The sequence below is a fragment of the Oncorhynchus nerka genome, linkage group LG5, assembly GCF_034236695.1.
Source record: "Oncorhynchus nerka isolate Pitt River linkage group LG5, Oner_Uvic_2.0, whole genome shotgun sequence".
Classification (NCBI taxonomy): domain Eukaryota; kingdom Metazoa; phylum Chordata; class Actinopteri; order Salmoniformes; family Salmonidae; genus Oncorhynchus; species Oncorhynchus nerka.
In genome coordinates this window covers 33,440,170-33,457,538 of record NC_088400.1, presented here as the reverse complement: position 1 = coordinate 33,457,538, position 17,369 = coordinate 33,440,170, and the positions used below count along the sequence as shown (strand labels likewise).

The window sequence follows — 17,369 nt, the reverse complement described above, 5'->3', positions numbered from 1 at the left end:
GCCCATACAATGGGATCCCAGCACTTGTTAACGACATGGTATTAACAAATGGGTATGGGTATCTTTATAGCAGCCAAACTAAATTGAGATGAGGATTGACAGGTTTGGGACTTTCGTGTCGTTTTGTTGATATGCATGCTCTTAGAATGGTGTGATTCCATTGTATTTATTTGTTGCTAACCAACCATCTCTGTCGCCTCATAAAGTAAAGGAGCCCTAACTGTAAGAGTAGCAGCATGGTAAGTTGGTTTTTAGTTTCCAACTCGTAACACTATTTGTATAGAGAGACTCGAGAGACGAGAAGATTGAGAGTGTCGGTCCCTAGTGGTCGCTGTCCATGGTGCTGAAACATACTGGCTGTGACCTACGGCTATTGATTGCTCTAAACGCTTACAATGGCCTCGTTTCCTCAACATAGAAGCCTACAGGATATACTATGAGTAAGTATACGTAAATATTTCCTGTATCAAATATATTTAACAGTGCAATGTAATTGAGTATGCGTCATTTCTGAAGGTTGCTCTAAGTGTCGCTGTTGACTAGCTGAGGTTGAATATACTGTATACACCTCTCCTCCCACTGCTGTCGTAGTTACAGCTCAGGGTTTGCCACTAATGCAGAAAACCGTGGAAATGGTCAGATTGCGCATTCTCTTGGTTTATTTTTTGTTGTAATTTTTATCAAACCATATCTCAGCCTGTGGAATCGTTATACTTCGATCAATCTAAATATAAGGGGATTTCTTCACCGCATTCTAACGATGGGAAACAAAGGAATCTCAGTGACAGGTCTGGTCTGGGGCTTTGCTTTCTTTCTTCTACCGCTGCACTCCGCCTATGGAGACGTGAGCTATTCTTTTCCGGAGGAGATGAAACGAGGATCTGTTATTGGAAATATAGCCAAGGATCTCAGACTGGAGGCGAGGATACTGTCCGCTCGTAAGGCCCGTATTGATACCGAAGGGAACCAAAAACGGTACTGTGACATTAATCTGACTACCGGGGATTTGATTGTTGCGGAGAGAATTGACAGAGAGGGGCTTTGTGGCAAGAAGGCTTCGTGCGTTTTAAACCAGGAACTTGTATTGGAGAATCCTTTGGAGCTGCACCGTATTAGTCTTCATGTTCAAGATATAAATGATAACGCACCGCAATTTAAGAAAGAGGTGATTAAAATTGAAATAGCAGAATTGTCCGTCAAAGGAGCTCGCTTTTTATTAGATGAGGCTCGTGATGCGGATATAGGACAGAACACGGTTCAAAGCTATACACTTGAAGGGAATAACCATTTCATTTTGAATGTTAATACAAAAAGTGATGGACGGAAAAATGCCGATTTAGTCTTAGACAAAGAGCTAGACCGTGAACAACAGCAGGAATTTAAATTATTACTCACATCTGTGGACGGAGGTTCTCCGCAGAGATCAGGTACTGTAGTCATACACGTCACTGTACTAGATGCTAACGACAACGCCCCAGTGTTTAGCCAGGCCGTCTATAAAGCCAGTCTGCCTGAAAACTCTCCTTTAGGTACTCTTGTAATTACAGTGAGCGCCAGTGATTTAGACGAGGGACCCAATGGCGAAGTTATGTATGATTTTGACCATGTTTCAGATGAAAATAACATTGTATTTTCTCTGGATCATAAAACAGGAGAACTAAGAGTTATTGGGTCTCTGGATTATGAAGATCAGTCATCATATGAAATGCAGATCAGCGCAAAGGACGGTTTAGGATTAGCATCTTCCTCTACGTTGATAATAGAAATCACTGATGTCAATGACAACGCCCCTGTGATATATCTACAATCTCTGACTAACCCCATAGCTGAGAACGCGTCTCCTGGTACAGAGGTGGGCATCATTAACGTGCAGGATAGAGACTCTGAGAATAACCGACAGGTCCGTTGCTCCATTCAGCAAAACCTTCCCTTTAAGCTGGTGCCATCCATCAAAAACTACTATTCTCTGGTGACCACGGGCGAACTGGACCGTGAACTAGTGTCTGATTACAACATTACTATCACTGCCACCGACGAGGGCTCTCCACCTCTGTCCTCCTCTAAAAGTGTTCAGTTATCTGTAGCTGACGTCAACGACAACCCACCTGTGTTTGAGGAACAGTCCTATAAAGCCCACGTGACTGAAAATAACAAACCGGGTGTGTCTGTGTGTACCGTTACAGCACGAGACCCAGACTGGAGACAGAACGGAACAGTGATTTATTCTCTCGTACCTGGTGAGGTGAACGGTGTCCGAGTGTCCTCATTATTATCCGTTAACGGAGACACGGGGGTGATCCACGCTGTGAGGTCGTTTGATTATGAGCAGTTCAGGAGTTTTAAAGTCCACGTGATGGCCAGAGACAACGGTTCTCCTCCGCTCAGCAGCAACGTCACGGTCAGTGTGTTCATAACGGATGTGAATGACAACTCTCCTCAGATACTATACCCCGCCCCGGAGGGGAAATCCTTCATGACCGAACTGGTCCCCAAAGCTGCGCACGGGGGCTCTCTGGTTTCCAAGGTGATAGCGGTGGACGCGGACTCCGGCCAGAACGCCTGGCTGTCCTATCATATAGTCAAATCCACTGATCCGGGACTTTTCACTATTGGTCTCCACAGCGGAGAGATCAGGACACAGCGGGACATTTCTGAATCTGACAGCATGAAACAGAACCTCATTGTGTCAGTGAAAGATAACGGACAGCCCTCTCTCTCTGCCACCTGTACAATTTATTTAGTGATTTCTGATAACTTGGCTGAAGTACCAGAACTGAAAGATGTATCTTATGATGAGAGCAATTCCAAACTCACCTCTTATCTGATCATCGCGCTTGTGTCCGTTTCCACCTTTTTCTTCACCTTCATTATTGTCATCCTGGCGGTGAGGTTTTGCCGCAGGAGAAAGCCCAGACTGTTGTTTGATGGAGCGGTTGCCATCCCCAGCGCGTATCTCCCTCCCAACTACGCAGAGGTGGATGGCGCAGGAACTCTCCGCAGCACATACAATTATGACGCATACCTGACGACGGGATCGCGCACAAGTGACTTCAAGTTCGTCACATCTTACAATGACAACACACTACCCGCGGACCAGACTCTGAGAAAAATTACTACAGACTTTGCTGATGATCTTGGAGATTCCGATGTGTCCGCAAAGGTAGGTCTTTACCGTTAATCGACTTGGCACTAATTAGGCTCTGTATCAGTGGCGTTTTTTGCATGTATATCTTGGTGGGGTGAGCTCTCCATTTTTTAAATTCATGCCAGCAAAGTCACTGCACAACACAACACTAAACCATACATGAATTGCACTATAATGGTGACAAAAAGGTGCCCACAAACTTTTTGGCCTACATAAAGCTGTCCCAACAGCAGAGCTTTCTTTTCAGCACCATGGAGTGAATCCTTACCACTGCTACATCAGTAGAGCCTTGTCTGGCAGCGAAAGAGTATATTCAGCCTCGTTTGCTGCGTTAAAAAAAACATACATGATATGGCTGACTAGCTTAAATAAATGTGATTTCTACTGACAATTGAGGTGTACAAACTATGGCATAATGGAACGATGTGTGTGAATGAGGCAATCCGTCATTTCGATGAAGACATGAATGAGCGAGCTAAGACGGACGTAGTCAATTTAAGTATTTGTTCAGTGCTTTTGAAATGTACAGCGACAGAAGTCAGAACATGGGCCATTCTTACAGTATTCTCCCTGTACACCAAGTCAGAATCATAGGACAAATAAACGGGGCATGTAAACAGACAATGAAAGCTCTTACAATATTCAATGTTGACATTTCTCTAAAACAGGCTATTGCCTACATGTGCACCACCAAGTCAGATGAGGGGAAAGGGACCGAATGATTAAGGTGAGGCACAGGGCAACAAACAGCTTACTACTTAACGTACACTCAGTATTACCTTCTTAGTTACACATATCTGCCTGGCATATTACATAATCCCTGGCATATTACATAATATATTACATCATTTATGTAGCAGCATACAATACATATTTGGACTCACAGTTGTGCTGTGCTAACTTGAACAGATAGGTGGCGCGGCGGTCCTTCTTGTGGGCACATTTTGACATAAAATTTTGTCATAAAAGTCTGGCATTCTCTGGATTTATGCTGCTTTCAAGACAACTGAGAACTCTAAACAAACAAAAAAAGTTGAATCACGTCAGTGACGTCAGTGAGGATTGGGTTGGAGCTCTAGAAAGAGGCCCGAGTTACCCGACTTGGAATTGTGAGTTGGATGATCGTTCAAAACAATTTCCCAGTTCTGAGTTTCCAGTTGTTTGAACGTGGCTGAGGTCATGCTGGCTTGACAGCATGGCCAATGTATTCAACCTTTTCTGTCCCATTGTGTTGCGTGTTAATGTTTATCCTTTTAAGCTTGGAGAAGAGACCATTAAAACCAGACATGGTCCACACACTTTCTCCGCCGAATAGCAGGCAGGACATAGGGATTTGTTTTTTTCAATGCTTGCAGTTAGCCACTGATATCTTCCAAACAACTCATTGATGAATTTGCAATTTCCAACTTGTTGTGTAATGTTTATGTCTAATGGCCGATGAGCACTGATACGGTTTTATCAATAATTGATCTTCCTATGACAAGGATTGAAAAGGATTTGCCAGTAGATTGTCAACGTGAATCATGATGGTGACTGCCTGTGTAGTTTGCTAGCTAAGATTTTGAAAGTATGATGTTGACATGATCACTTCAATCAAAGCTATGGTAGATATAATGTGATTTGACGTAATTGTATCTGTGGCCAATGACTTTCTGCCTTCTTGGTTGGGCACTTCTAATGTAAATCTAAGGCAGCAACCAAGGGGTCTTGAACTGTTTTGCAGTGAGGGAGTGTCCCCATGAGTGACAGAACACTGAGCCAATAATGGCGTAACTAGAGAAGATTACCAACCCCTACGCTTTGTGTTCGTCGCTGGCTGCCCCTCCACCACAGAAAGCAATGAGCTAGGCTGAAACACCTGCATTTTGAAGCAGCCTTACTCAACAAAGCGAAAAAGAGACGTTGGCTGCATTTCAAACTGAAAATAGACAGCCCTCAGACCTAAACCCTCAACCCTTGAATTACGTTTTACATCGTCAAATCTGAGTGTACCTTAAATGTCCCTTGCCCAAGCGAGGGAGAGTGATGATCAGAGAGGCAACGTCCTTGGTGGACAGTGAGCTGAGAGGGTATATATAACTTTCTTGGAGCCCATGTTTGTATGCAGCTTTATTAACTCAATAAAAGGGTTTACATTGTTTGCAAACTGAAATGTGACAAGTATTAATGAAGAAATAACATGCAAAACAGTAAAAAAAAAATATAAATATATATATATATATACAGTAACAGTCAAAAGATTGGACACACACACCCATTCAAGGGTTTTTCTTTATTTGTACTATTTATACATTGTCGAATAATAGTGAAGACATCAAAACTATGAAATAACACATATGGAATCATGTAGTAACCAAAAAAGTGTTAAACAAATCATAATATATTTTATATTTGAGATTCTTCAAAGTAGCCACCCTTTGCTTTGATGACAGCTTTGCACACTCTTGGCATTCTCTCAACCAGCTCCATGAGGAATGCTTTTCCAACAGTCTCGAAGGAGTTCCCACATGTGCTGAGCACTTGTTGGCTGCTTTTCCTTCACTCTGCGGTGCAACTCATCCCAAACCATCTCAATTTGGTTGAGGTCGGGTGATTGTGGAGGCCAGGTCATCTGATGCAGCCCTACATCACTCTCCTTCTTGGTCAAATAACCCTTACACAGCCTGGAGGTGTGTTTTGTGTCATTTTCCTGTTGAAAGAAAAGTGATAGTCCCACTAAGCGCAAACCAGATGGGATGGCGCATCGCTGCAGAGGGCTGTGGCAGCCAAGCTGGTTAAGTGTGCCTTGAATTCAAAATAAATCACCAACATTGTCACCAGCAAAACACCATCACACCTCCTCCTCCATGCTTCACAGTGTGAACCACAAATGCAGAAATCACACTTTCACCTCTTTGCGTTTCACAAAGACACAGGGTTGGAACCAAAAGTCTCCAATTTGGACTCATCATACCAAAGGACAGATTTCCACCAGTCTAATGTGAATTGCTCATGTTTCTTGGCCCAAACAAGTGTCTTCTTCTTAGTAGTGGTTTCTTTGCAGAAATTCAGCCATGAAGGCCTGATTCACACAGTCTCCTCTGAACAGTTTATGTCGAGATGTGTCTGTTTACTGGAGCTCTGGGAAGCATTTATTTGGGCTGCAATCTGAAGTGCAGTTAACTCTGGGTTTTCCATTCCTGTGTCAGTCCTCATGAGAGCCAGTTTCATCATGGAACTGCAGCAGAGGTAACTCTGGGTCTTCCATTCCAGTGGCAGTCCTCATGAGAGCCAGTTTCATCAGGGAGCTTGATGGTTGTTGTGACTGCACTTGAAGAAACTTTCAAAGTTCTTGAAATGTAATGCATTGACTGACCTTCATGTCCTAAAGTAATGATGGAATATTGTTTCTCTTTGCTTATTTTCGAGCTGTTCTTGCCATAATATGGACTTGGTCTTTTACCAAATATTCTGTATGCCACGCCTACCTTGTCACAGCACAACTGATTGGCTCAAATGCATTAAGAGGGGGAAAAATCTCCAAATTAACTTTTTAACAAGGCACGCAGGTTAATTGAAATGCATTCCAGGTGACCACCTCATGAAGCTGGTTGAGAGAATGCCAAGAGTGTGCAAAGCTGTCATCAAGGCAAAGGGTGACTACTTTGAGTAATCTCACATATAAAACATATTATGATTTGTTTAACACTTTTTTGGTTACACCATGATTCCATATGTGTTATTTCATAGTTTTGATGTCCTCACTATTATTCTACAATGTAGAAAATAGTAAAACATTAAGAAAACCCTTTGAGTGAGTAGGTGTGTCCAAACTTTTGTCTGGTACTGTATATACAGTATTTACTTGTTGGGCTAAACAGCTGGAGCTCAAAACAGGTGGGTATTTTCCCTGAATGACAGAGTGCCGCTGCTCTGTAGCAGGTTTTACACTTGTAGTCAAAGTATTTTGTGGCCACAATTTAAAAAAAAAAAAATGTGTGATTCATGATGAAAACAGTTTCCACAGGTCTCCTATATGTAGATTTGCATTCATTATCTGTCCCATGTTTGTATTTTCAAATATGATGTAAGTGTTTTATTTTCTGCTTTGAAACAACCCTCCTCATTTCAAGGCAGACATCCCAGATGATATTATGTTCTTTGCATTGTGTTTGGGAACGTTTGGTTTGGGACTGATAAACAAAAATAAATTCTCCCTCATAGCCTACTGCCCAGTTTTAATATTACAGAGAGCGTGTTATGGCCTGGTTCTCTGCGGAACCGTTGATTGTATGTACCCTCATAAGGCTAAAGAACAACGTGTAGAGAGCACAATGTTGAGAAAAGTACAGAACTGTATCGGAGTGTCGCTGTCCATTGTGTTAAAACGCTCGTGTTTGTTTTGTAAAGCCTGTAGGGTCTATTATTTTTGATTGACAGTAGGCCTATCACTTACAGTTGAACACAGATGTTTACATACACTTAGGTTGGAGTCATTAAAACTCGTTTTTCAACCACTCCGCAAATTTCTTGTTAACAAACTATAGTTTTGGCATGTCAGTTAGGATATCTACATTGTGCATCACACAAGTAATTTTTACAACAATTGTTTACAGACAGATAATTTCAATTATAATTCACTGTATCACAATTCCAGTGGGTCATAAGTTTACATACACTAAGTTGACTGTGCCTTTAAACAGCTTGGAAAATTCCAGCAATTGACGTCATGGCTTTAGAAGCGTCTGATAGCTAATTTACATAATTTGAGTCACTTGGAGGTGTACCTGTGGATGTATTTCAAGGCCTACCTTCAAACTCTGTGCTCTTTGCTTGATATAACGGAAAAATCAAAAGAAATCAGCCAAGACCTCAGAAAAATAATTGTAGACCTCCACAAGTCTGGTTCATCCTTGGGAGCAATTTCCAAATGCCTGAAGGTACCACGTTCATCTGTACAAACAATAGTATGCAAGTATAAACACCATGGGACCACGCAGCTGTCATACCGCTCAGGAAGGTGACGCGCTCTGTCTTCTAGAGATGAACGTACGTTGGTGCGAAAAGTGCAAATCCATCCCAGAACAACAGCAAAGGACATTGTGAAGATGCTGGAGGAAACGGGGTCAAAAGTATCTATATCCACAGTAAAACGAGTCCTATATCGACATAACCTGAAAGGCCACTCAGCAAGGAAGAAGCCACTGCTCCAAAACCGCCATAAAAAAGCCAGACTACAGTTTGCAACTGCACATGGGGACAAAGATCGTACTTTTTAGAGAAATTTCCTCTGGTCTGATGAAACAAAAATAGAACTGTTTGGCCATAATGACCATCTTTATGTTTGGAGGAAGAAGGGGGAGGCTTGCAAGCAAAAGAACACCATCCCAACCATGAAGCACGGGGGTGGCAGCATCGTGTTGTGGGGGTGCTTTGCTGCAGGAGGGACTGGTGCTCTTCACAAAATAGATTGCATGAGGAATGAGGAAAGAAAATTATTTGGATATATTGACGCAACATCTCAGGACATCAGTCAGGAAGTTAAAGCTTGGTCGCAAATGGGTCTTCCAAATGGACAATGACTCCAAGCATACTTCCAAAGTTGTGGCAAAATGGCTTGAGGACAACAAAGTCAAGGTATTGGAGAGGCCATAACAAAGCCCTGACCTCAATCCTAAAGAAGATTTGTGGGCAGAACTGAAAAAGTGTGTACGAGCAAGGAGGCCTTCAAACCTGACTCAGTTACACACCAGCTCTGTCAGGAGGAATGTTCCAAAATTCACCCAACTTATTGTGGGAAGCTTGTGGAAGGCTACCTGAAACATTTGACCCAAGTGAATCATTTTAAAGACAATTCTACCAAATACTAATTGACGGTATATCAACTTCTGACCCACTGGGAATGTGATGAAAGAAATAAAATCTGAAATAAATCATTCTCTCTACTATTATTCTACCATGTCACATTCTTGAAATAATGTGGTGATCCTAACTGACCTAAGACTGGGACTTTTTACTAGGATTAAATTTCAGGAATTGTGAAAAACCGAGTTTAAATATATTTGGCTAAGGTGTACTGTATGTAAACTTCCGACTTCAGCTATATCTTCCTTGACAGTTCTACTCACTGGCTTTGTGCATTTCACCAATGAGTGACAGATGAGAGACAGAAGGACCCTGCACCTCTGCAGACTTTATAGGCCTAGCTACCATTTGGTAAATAGTAGTTAATTTCAACCTGGCATATACTTTACTTGAGAGTGCAAATGGTTTTAGGGAAATGAGTGATTGTGGTTTTATGTTTATGTTTCCTGTGCCTATTTGGTTATGCCTTTCCTTATGCTAGGGGCATACATCATGTTTCCAATGTTCACCTACTACTTTTAAATATGTATTTATGTGTACACTATGTGTAATTTTGGACGGGTACTCACAGTGTCGCTGTTCACTAGCGGAGGTACAGTATATGTAGCTCTTCACCCATTGCTGTTTTCATTGACAAAGCTCTGGTGCCGTTTCACTGCAGATAACAGTTGAGGTAGATGCACATATTCTTTGTTGAGAATATAGGGAATTTTCATGGTTTTGTCGAATAATTTTTCATTACATCGATCTGTCTAACTGTAAGGTGGTTATTTGACGTTTTTAATCTAAGGATGGGAAACAAAGGGATCTCGGTGACAGGCCTGGTCTGCAGCGTTGCTTTCTTTCTTCTACCGCTGCACTCCGCCTATGGAGACGTGAGCTATTCTTTTCCGGAGGAGATGAAACGCGGATCTGTGATTGGAAATATAGCCAAGGACCTCGGGCTGGAGGCGAGCAGACTATCCGCTCGTAAGGCCCGTATTGATAGCGAAGGGAACCGTAAACGTTACTGTGACATTAATCTGAGTACCGGAGATCTGATTGTTGCGGAGAGAATTGACAGAGAGGGGCTTTGTGGCAAGAAGGCTTCGTGCGTTTTAAACCAGGAACTTATATTGGAGAATCGTTTGGAGCTGCACCGAATTACTCTTCATGTTCAAGATATTAATGACAATTCGCCAAAATTTAATGATGACATGATAGATATAGAGATAAGGGAATCCGCGGAGAAAGGGTCTCGTTTTTTATTAGGAGAGGCTCATGACGCGGACATAGGGAAGAACTCAGTTCAAATATACACTCTAGAAAAGAATGACAAATTTGTGTTGTCCGTTGAGAGTAACAATGTTGAGCTTGTTCTAGATGAAAAGCTTGACCGTGAAGTAAAGCAGGATATTAAATTATTGCTTACAGCGATGGACGGAGGCTCTCCGCAGAGATCAGGTACTGTAGTCATACACGTCACTGTACTGGATGCTAATGATAACGCCCCAGTGTTTAACCAGGCCGTCTATAAAGCCAGTCTGCCTGAAAACTCTGCTTTAGATACTGTAGCTGTTACAGTGAGTGCTACAGATGCAGATGAGGGAGTTAATGGAGAGGTGAAATATGATTTCGATCACATTTCAGATGATGATAAAAAAGTATTTTCTATAGACCGTAAGGGAGGAATAATTAAAGTTATCGGTTCTGTTGACTTTGAAGAGGTTCCGTCCTTTGAGCTGCGCGTGAAAGCGAAGGACGGTTTAGGTTTAGCATCATATGCCAAAGTGATAATAGAAATTACTGATGTTAATGACAACGCTCCTGTGATATATCTCAAATCTCTGAATAGCCCCATACCTGAGAACGCGTCACCTGGTACAGAGGTGGGCATCATTAACGTGCAGGATAGAGACTCTGAGAATAACCGACAGGTCCGTTGCTCCATTCAGCAAAACCTTCCCTTTAAGCTGGTGCCATCCATCAAAAACTACTATTCTCTGGTGACCACGGGCGAACTGGACCGGGAACTAGTGTCTGATTACAACATTACAATCACTGCCACCGACGAGGGCTCTCCACCTCTGTCCTCCTCTAAAAGTGTTCACTTATTTGTAGCTGACGTCAACGACAACCCACCTGTGTTTGAGGAACAGTCCTATAAAGCCCACGTGACTGAAAATAACAAACCCGGTTCCTCCGTGTGTTCCGTTACAGCACGAGACCCAGACTGGAGACAGAACGGGACAGTGATTTATTCTCTCTTACCTGGTGAGGTGAACAGTGTTCCTGTGTCCTCGTTTTTATCCGTTAACGGAGACACGGGGGTGATCCACGCTGTGAGGTCATTTGATTATGAGCAGTTCAGGAGTTTTAAAGTCCACGTGGTGGCCAGAGACAACGGTTCTCCTCCGCTCAGCAGCAACGTCACAGTTAGTGTGTTCATAACGGATGTGAATGACAACTCTCCTCAGATACTGTACCCCGCCCCGGAGGGGATGTCCTTCATGACCGAGCTGGTCCCCAAAGTTGCACACGGGGGCTCTCTGGTTTCAAAGGTGATAGCTGTGGACGCAGACTGCGGCCAGAACGCCTGGCTGTCCTATCATATAGTCAAATCCACTGATCCGGAACTTTTCACTATTGGTCTTCACAGTGGAGAGATCAGGACACAGCGGGACATTTCTGAATCTGACAGCATGAAACAGAACCTCATTGTGTCAGTGAAAGATAACGGACAGCCCTCTCACTCTGCCACCTGTACCATGTATTTAGTGATTTCTGATAACTTGGCTGAAGTGCCAGAACTGAAAGATGTCTCTTATGATGAGAGCAATTCCAAACTCACCTCTTATCTGATCATCGCGCTGGTGTCTGTCTCCACCTTTTTCCTCACCTTCATTATTGTCATCCTGGCCGTAAGGATTTGCCGCAGGAGAAAGCCTAGACTGTTCTTTGACGGAGCGGTCGCCATCCCCAGTGCGTATCTCCCTCCCAACTACGCAGAGGTGGATGGCGCAGGAACTGTCCGCAGCACTTACAATTATGACGCATACCTGACGACGGGTTCGCGAACAAGTGACTTCAAGTTCCTCACATCGTACAACGAAAACACACTGCCCGCGGACCAGACTCTGAGAAAAACTCCAACCGACTTTTCTGAAGATCTTGACGACCCGGAAGGGTCCCCAGAGGTAGGCTTTTAATGCAAATAATAACATAACGGAATAGTTTTTTAGGCTTATATTTAAAACTTGCAGCTAATCTGCGTTGTGTAATATTTTAGTTGTTGTTGGAGAAACCACTTTTCATCGTTAACCCTGCTTGTCTATTAAGGACATTATTTATACTTCAGTTTCATTCAATTTGAAATGTTTTAGATTATTATTTCAGTCCCGTCGCAATTTAATTGCAAAATCCCAATGTGCGATTATATGTGGTTTGCTAGAGTTGTAACATCGTATATGCTCTTTTTGTAATTGATAGAATCGGTGGATTTTTCAGATAATAGACTTCAGTCTCTTCTCGGTTTTCTGATTAGGGTTGTACTGACAATTAATTGCTATTGTGTGTTTTGCACTGGAGGAGTGAAAGCCTGTTTGGAAAGAGGCAAGAAAAGAGAAATGCTGTGTTTGGAGAGATATTTATTTTTTAAACATTTTACAGGATGAAATCTCTTGAGATGCACCTTCTCGGTTTAAAGAATGTCCAAATAAAAAAACAACCCCCCAAAAAACAATACTTATAATATGGCAACTACGGTCCAATAATGCTAACAATTAAATACAAATAATAATAATAATAAAATGTCAATTCTGAGCATAAAAAAGTTGTTATAAACCTACTAATGGGCCTCCAACACATACAAATAAATGATGCAACTAAAAACACTAAGTTGGCTGCCTATAATATATACATCATTACAAATATCGTCACGTGTTGACGTTTCTCCTAGTTAAAAACACAAACACTTTGTTCTTGACATGTGAAAAAGGGCTATCTTAACTTCACTGTGTGATTTGAATGTCCTGATTTCTATAAGTAAATGATTCCAGCTAGTTGGGCATTTGTATTGATTAGTAACTGAGTGATGGGAGAAGCGTCGTGAGACCGTCTGAAGAGCAACGAGAGTCCTCGCGATGTCACTGTCCATGGTGCTGAAATGGCTAAAATGGCTAAAATCCTATTTAAACCAGTTGGCTTTAATATTGATCGCTGTTTGACCTTCATATTCTTATTCCGTCCCCTGCTCTGTTTTTTTCTATAGCAGTTATGAGTTTGCTCTGGCTGAGGACCAGCAACGGATATATTGCTTTGTTGCCTCTCTTGCACATGTGTTGTATTTTATATTCATAGTATACCTGATCTTAAATTATGAAAAAAAGAGTGGGGGTGATTGTAATAATTTATGTTTGTAGGTTTAATATCCTATCGTTTTCTGTGTTTCTCTTTCGTTTTCCTTAGTTAATTGACCAAATAAACTTACTTAATTAAGCGTATTTATAACCATCTGCCAGAAAAACGTTAAGAAATCTGTAAGCAAATAATGTCATTTCTGTTGAGTACGCAAAGTGTCGCTGTTCACCAGGTTTGTTTGGATAGATCCAGTTCTCCACCCACTGGTGTTGTAACAAGACTCGGGTGCTCGGGTGTCATTCTGCAGAAAATATTGGACGCGGTTAGATTGCTTGAACATTTTGAGGATATTATTTTCCTCAAGCTGAATATTTTTGTGGAATACTATTTGTTCACATTGTATTATTAAGGCTATATTGTGTTTTGACCTTTTAATCCCAGGATGGGGCACAAAGGAATCTCGGTGACAGGTCTGGTCTGCAGCGTTGCTTTCTTTCTTCTATCGCTGCACTCGACCTATGGAGATGCGAGCTATTCTTTTCTGGAGGAGATGCAACGCGGATCTGTTATTGGAAATATAGCCAAAGATCTCGGGCTTGTGGCGAGCAGACTGCCCGCTCGTAAGGCCCGTATTGATACCGATGGGAACCACGAACGGTATTGTGACATTAATCTGAATACGGGAGATTTGACTATAGCTGAAAGGATTGACAGAGATGGGCTTTGTGGCAAGAAGGCTTCGTGCGTATTAAAACAGGAACTTGTGCTTGAAGATCCGTTGGAGCTTCACCGTATTAGTCTTCATGTCCAAGATATAAATGATAATTCCCCACAGTTTAAAAAGGATATTATCAAAATGGAAATTAGGGAATCAGCAGTCAAAGGTGTTCGTTTTTCTCTAGATGAAGCCCATGATGCTGATATAGGACAGAATACGGTTCAGAGCTATACACTACAAAGAAATGAACATTTTATTTTGAATGTCAAAACCAAAAGTGGTGGACGCAAATACAGCGAGTTAGTGTTAGACAAAGAGCTAGACCGCGAGGGGCACCATGAAATCAAGTTATTACTGACAGCGATGGACGGAGGCTCTCCGCAGAGATCAGGCACTGTAGTCATACACGTCACTGTACTGGATGCTAACGATAACGCCCCAGTGTTTAGCCAGGCCGTCTATAAAGCCAGTCTGCCTGAAAACTCTCCTTTAGATACTGTAGTGGTTACAGTGAGTGCTACGGATGCAGATGAGGGATTGAATGGTGAAGTTACTTATGAATTTGATGACGTTTCAGATGAAAATAGCAATGTATTTTCTCTTGATCATGAGACTGGAAAAATTACAGTTGTTGGTCCAATAGATTATGAAAAGGAGTCTTCATATGAAATGCAGATCAGCGCAAAGGACACGGTTTAGGGTTAGCATCCTACTCTACATTGATAATAGAAATTACTGATGTTAATGACAACGCCCCTGTGATATATCTCAAATCTCTGACTAGCCCCATACCTGAGAACGCGTCACCTGGTACAGAGGTGGGCATCATTAACGTGCAGGATAGAGACTCTGAGAATAACCGACAGGTCCGTTGCTCCATTCAGCAAAACCTTCCCTTTAAGCTGGTGCCATCCATCAAAAACTACTATTCTCTGGTGACCACGGGCGAACTGGACCGAGAACTAGTGTCTGATTACAACATTACAATCACTGCCACCGACGAGGGCTCTCCACCTCTGTCCTCCTCTAAAAGTGTTCAGTTATCTGTAGCTGACGTCAACGACAACCCACCCGTGTTTGAGGAACAGTCCTATAAAGAACACGTGACTGAAAATAACAAACCCGGTTCCTCTGTCTGTTCCGTTACTGCACGGGACCCAGACTGGAGACAGAACGGAACAGTGATTTATTCTCTCTTACCTGGTGAGGTGAACGGTGTCCCGGTGTCCTCGTTTTTATCCGTTAACGGAGACACGGGGGTGATCCACGCTGTGAGGTCGTTTGATTACGAGCAGTTCAGGAGTTTTAAAGTCCACGTGGTGGCCAGAGACAACGGTTCTCCTCCGCTCAGCAGCAACGTCACAGTTAGTGTGTTCATAGCGGATGTGAATGACAACTCTCCTCAGATACTATACCCCGCCCCGGAGGGGAACTCCTTCATGACCGAGCTGGTCCCCAAAGCTGCGCACGGGGGCTCTCTGGTTTCCAAGGTGATAGCGGTGGACGCGGACTCCGGCCAGAACGCATGGCTGTCCTATCATATAGTCAAATCCACTGATCCGGGACTTTTCACTATTGGTCTCCACAGTGGAGAGATCAGGACACAACGGGACATTTCTGAATCTGACAGCATGAAACAGAACCTCATTGTGTCAGTGAAAGATAACGGACAGCCCTCTCTCTCTGCCACCTGTACCATGTATTTAGTGATTTCTGATAACTTGGCTGAAGTGCCAGAACTGAAAGATGTATCTTATGATGAGAGCAATTCCAAACTCACCTCTTATCTGATCATCGCGCTTGTGTCCGTTTCCACCTTTTTCTTCACCTTCATCATTGTCATCCTGTCCGTGAGGTTTTGCCAAAGGAGAAAGCCAAGACTGTTGTTTGATGGAGCGGTCGCCATCCCCAGCGCGTATCTCCCTCCCAACTACGCAGAGGTGGATATGGCAGGAACTCTCCGCAGCACCTACAATTATGACGCATACCTGACGACAGGTTCGCGAACAAGTGACTTCAAGTTCCTCACATCTTACAGTGACAACACGCTGCCTGCAGACCAGACTCTGAGGAAAACTCCAAATGACTTTACTGAAGATCGTGACGACTCCGAAGGGTCACCAGAGGTAGGGCTTTATTGTAAACAAAAATATACTATTGGTTTTATGTTTTATTAAATTGAGGCTATACTTTTCCATACATGTTCAGGTGTCATGCTTCGCAAAACAATTAAAGCGTCAATTAGAGCTAAATCCTTTGTCCTATAGAAAATCACACTTTTCACAGCAATACATTCATTTTCCAATGTTTGTCTACATTGTCAGTCTGTATTTGCAACAGAAAGAGACAGATGGTTGTTAAATGTGTTTTACACAATAGCTACATTCTATTGATTTCACTCCATTATGGGTCAAATGCTGAAAAATGCTTTTTATTCATTGTAATTGGAAGTCTCCTGTGGAAATGATTGTATTATACTCCATTTTCTTTTTACAGTAATAGTTTATGCCTACTGTAGATTACAATGTTCAGTTTCAGGCACCAACCTCATGCGGTGGGTAAGACACATGAGGTTCAGACTATTAATTCCTTACCCTGAATAGATTTGCCCCTGATCATAGATCTAAGATTGTACCCAATCCCAATGTTAACTCCATCTCCTTCTCTCTCTCTTCTCTCTTCTCTCTCTCTCTTTGTCTCTCTCTCTCTCTAGCAAGCATCTAACCTTTGATGGTTGAGTATTTGTTTTGTTCTTGGTCTGTTTTTCCCTGTAGTCACTGAACATTTGGAAGTCTTTGTTAAGTGCATGTGATTTTAAACACCAATTACTCATATATATTTGTTTGGTATGCTGTAATATGAAAACGCATTACCTAGCAGCCAACCTGCTTCCACCAATCCCATGGAATTACACTAAAATACTGTAAAATACAAACCCGCCTCCCTTCAATGAATTAATTAATCCCAGTATTAAAATATTTACTGTAAAACATTTACAATAACAGTATTCGCCTGGCAACTCTGCTGATAATATCCTTCTGTACATTTACAGGGAAAGGTTAGACAGTGTATAGGCAGGTTGATAGGCTCCAGGTTTGATGTCATTTGTAAAGTCTCCTGTAAAATGATTGTTTTGACCCACTCAGTTGAAGTGAGAAATATTGAGGTGTTGATATATAATCTGAGTTGTGATGGTGTTAGTTTATTTATTTAACTAGGCAAGTCAGTTAAGAACAAATTCTTATTCGCTATGACGGCTAACCCCGGCCAAACCCTAACCTGGACGACGCTGGGCCAATTGTGCGCCGCCCTATGTGACTCCCA

The 17,369-nt window shown here is 42.3% G+C and overlaps 2 protein-coding genes and 1 pseudogene across 2 annotated transcripts; all 3 read left to right on the top strand.

The window, feature by feature from the left end:
• Nucleotides 1–760: 760 nt before the first annotated feature.
• On the top strand, nucleotides 761–3,178 carry LOC115131032 (protocadherin gamma-A11-like). The gene has a single exon (XM_029662650.2). It carries the CDS (start codon nucleotides 761–763, stop codon nucleotides 3,176–3,178), a length of 2,418 nt encoding a protein of 805 aa, XP_029518510.1.
• Nucleotides 3,179–9,780: 6,602 nt separating this feature from the next.
• LOC115131033 (protocadherin gamma-A10-like) lies at nucleotides 9,781–12,177 on the top strand. Its single transcript, XM_029662651.2, has one exon. The coding sequence runs from the start codon at nucleotides 9,781–9,783 to the stop codon at nucleotides 12,175–12,177; it is 2,397 nt and encodes a 798-aa protein (XP_029518511.2).
• A 1,482-nt stretch (nucleotides 12,178–13,659) lies between these two features.
• Nucleotides 13,660–16,240, top strand: LOC115130153 (protocadherin beta-15-like; annotated as a pseudogene).
• Nucleotides 16,241–17,369: the final 1,129 nt, after the last annotated feature.

Coding starts and splice junctions, on each gene's coding strand:
- LOC115131033 (XM_029662651.2), top strand. CDS start 9,781: ATGGGAAACAAAGGGATCTCGGTGACAGGCCTGGTCTGCAGCGTTGCT.
- LOC115131032 (XM_029662650.2), top strand. CDS start 761: ATGGGAAACAAAGGAATCTCAGTGACAGGTCTGGTCTGGGGCTTTGCT.